Below are 2,879 nucleotides of genomic sequence, written 5' to 3'. Positions count from 1 at the left end.
GTGCACTTATGATCATCCAAACTCCATAGGCATGGTAAAAATGAAGAAAATGCAGAAGTTAAAGACATGACATAGAGATACAAGAAGTTTATATCTCAGTTACTGGGATTGATGGCTGTTTTTGAGGTGTTTTTATTCTTTAAAATGAAGTGTAATTTTGTCCCAATTATTCAATGTTTGAACTATTTACATCTCACATTAGATTGCTTCAAAAAGTTGCTTGGAAACCTTGGTAACCATCATTTAACCTTTATTTTTATTATTATAAAACATGTTTTTTTACCTTTATTTATACAGGTACATGAATTAACAAACTGAAATACTGTATGTATTTACAATGACAACATGTCATTAGTCTAGATTTGAGTTGTTATATAATGTAACGTGTTTCATAATTCACATTTCACAATTTCAACAAAAAAAAGGGTGTCTCTCACTTCTTCCTGTGGCAGCAGAAAGTCTAGCTTGCTTGCTGAAAGGGGTCATACTCCTGTGGTCTGTAGAGTATTGGACACCAGAAATCTGGCTGATGAAGAAAGTATGGATTAATAAAACAGTACTTTAGTAACTTACATATACTGTATCTATTGTTTTACTGAGAAATGAATCTGCACTTTTTCCCTGGGACAAATTATGACAATGTGCAGTACTTTAGGCCACATAAGAACATCTATGTAATATACAGTATTATACCATTCTAAGGTTTCCATCAATGTTTATCAATGATCTCTGGATTATGCAGACCTTCTTGATGAGGGATCTCAGACTGCTTTCCTCAGCTTTCCCGTTCCCTTCCTTTCTTGATCTCTTCTTCAGGATCTTAGCATGCAGAAACTCCACCCTCTCCTCAGCATTGGTGGAGAAGAACTGCTCACACACCATGAGCCTGATCTGTGTGAGCTTGGCAGACATCAGGGCCATGCTGAGAAGGGCAGCTAGTAACACAACCAGAGGTAGGATGGAGTCATAGAGTACTAATCTAGGTTTAGGAAGGCAACTCTTCTCAAAGATGGACACCTGGTAGGAGAAATCCCTCCTGTTGATCTCCTCTGAAATGGGGACACCAATAATGGACATGTCTTCCTGAAACAACAATGGGTCAGTAGAGCAACAGGGTTATAGCCTAGTGGCTAGATTGTATTGAATTAATTAATGCAATAAATCATTGACTAAGACTGTATCTTGTTGTGTGTTTTACTAACATAGATACTTACGTTTATGTTCATAATCAAAGGAACATGAAATGGCTCTAGCTCATGAAGTCGCGTTCTGATGACCTCAACAAACCAGAACATGAGTACATCAACACCTATGAACAAGACCCAGGCTAGACAATGGGTGAACACTGGGAAACTGAATTTCAGCATGGTTTTCCCTTCCGTGGCACTGAGTCGAGGGGAAGGGATGGTGATGTAGCGTCTAGCCTCCTTCGGCGTGAGGGGGAGCACTGGAGGCCTTCCTTCTGCCTTCTGCTTCTCATCAAAATTTATGAAAGTCCTGGTTATGTACACATTTTCATATTTCTTGTTGTGGCAATATCTCCTCAAGTGCAGCACTGTGAAGCCCATCAGCAGGAGGAAACTGAAGGCAGGGAAAAGTCTCTGACTTACAGAGAACAGCGTGTCCACCGCGGCCCGGATGCTCTTTGCAGTTCCATTCAGAGTCCTCTCAGCTTCAACCAGCCTGTCCCTCAACTTCTCAGTGTCTCCTTCTGACGTGACCTTCAGATCAGAAACCAACTCCGCCACCCCGAAGTCTGTGAACGCTCTGAGTACGTCGCCGACCCATCTCAACATCCTGACGTAGTTACAGAGCGGCGTGGTGTCGATGGACACCCTCTTGGCCTGCAGGTTGCACACCATACTCCTACTGAGCCCTGTGATGTTCTCCAGCGTGTTCTGGACGTTCTTGAGAACCACCAAACTTGTCCCAGCGGTGATGAGAACGTTCCGGCCCTGCCTCATCCCACAAGACAGCACAAACAGAACCCCAAAGCACCGCACCCTCTTAGAGAGGAACAGAGAGGCCCCCACTACCACCCAAAAGGAGCCTGCTATCCCAGCAGCCACCATCAGGCCGTACTGCAGGACATAGAGCAGGTAGAGGAGGAGGATGGAGCTCAGGACGAGACTGAAGGTGAGACAGATGATCAAGAGGACTGATCGGTTTCTCCAGCCATGCCTGGTGTTTGTTGTGTATAGGTCTGCAGCAGCGGACCAGGAGTGATACAGGGTTTGTTTCAATTGAGGGCAAGTTGTTTTCATCATTGATGAAACAGTACCTGAGAAAGGTAGAAAGACAAATATCTATCTGATAATACTGTAAATCCTCAAAAATTCCATTACTGAAATGGTCTCAGACTAAGTGGCAAAAAGGTTGATTGAATGTATCCAAAAGAAAGAACTGTGTCATTTAGAACTGTGTCATTTCCATTTAACCATGTCATTTCTTGGTAAATATCTGGTAATTTATTTACGTAAAATAAGGTACCCAAGCACACTTAAAAAAAATATCAAAACAAACAACCAGGCATTCAGAAAAAATAATCAAAGAATCTATTAATATCAAGAGGACTGAGATATGCCTGAAATCCAAGAGGATAAATACATATGATTTAATTTGATTTATCATTTCCATAAACATTTTGGGTAAGGTTTAGCATAACATATAGTTAGAGGGAACCAAAAGTAGCTTTAAAGCTACAGAAACTGTTGACTATCTTGGGCAGACACTGGTGTGTCCAACCTTATACATTAAACATAGTTTTTCATAACCATCCACCAATACTTTGGAAAGCATTATTAGAGCCTCACAAATTCAGCATTATCACAACACAGTGTCTCTCTTACCTGCTGGTCCTGTGTGGTATGTCTGTATAG

At 41.5% G+C, this 2,879-nt stretch overlaps 1 protein-coding gene across 1 annotated transcript; it reads right to left on the bottom strand.

Moving 5' to 3' along the window:
- Positions 1-633: 633 nt before the first annotated feature.
- LOC120047194 (dendritic cell-specific transmembrane protein-like) lies at positions 634-2,226 on the bottom strand. The gene is made up of 2 exons (XM_038992725.1): positions 1,323-2,226; positions 634-1,083 (listed from the first exon to the last, which is right to left on the bottom strand). Exons 1-2 carry the CDS (start codon positions 2,070-2,072, stop codon positions 688-690), a joined length of 1,146 nt encoding a protein of 381 aa, XP_038848653.1. The 5' UTR covers positions 2,073-2,226; the 3' UTR covers positions 634-687.
- Positions 2,227-2,879: the final 653 nt, after the last annotated feature.

This window comes from Salvelinus namaycush, chromosome 5 (assembly GCF_016432855.1).
Source record: "Salvelinus namaycush isolate Seneca chromosome 5, SaNama_1.0, whole genome shotgun sequence".
Classification (NCBI taxonomy): domain Eukaryota; kingdom Metazoa; phylum Chordata; class Actinopteri; order Salmoniformes; family Salmonidae; genus Salvelinus; species Salvelinus namaycush.
Note: the sequence above shows the minus strand (reverse complement) of the source record. Positions and strands in the feature narration are given on the sequence as shown.

What these genes read in the sequence shown, in the direction of transcription:
- LOC120047194 (XM_038992725.1), bottom strand. Translation starts at nt 2,072, where the DNA reads ATGGTGGCTGCTGGGATAGCAGGCTCCTTTTGGGTGGTAGTGGGGGCC. An exon ending in TCACCCATTGTCTAGCCTGG is followed by an intron (nt 1,084 to 1,322) that starts GTCTTGTTCATA and finishes TTGTTGTTTCAG; the next exon opens with GAAGACATGTCCATTATTGG.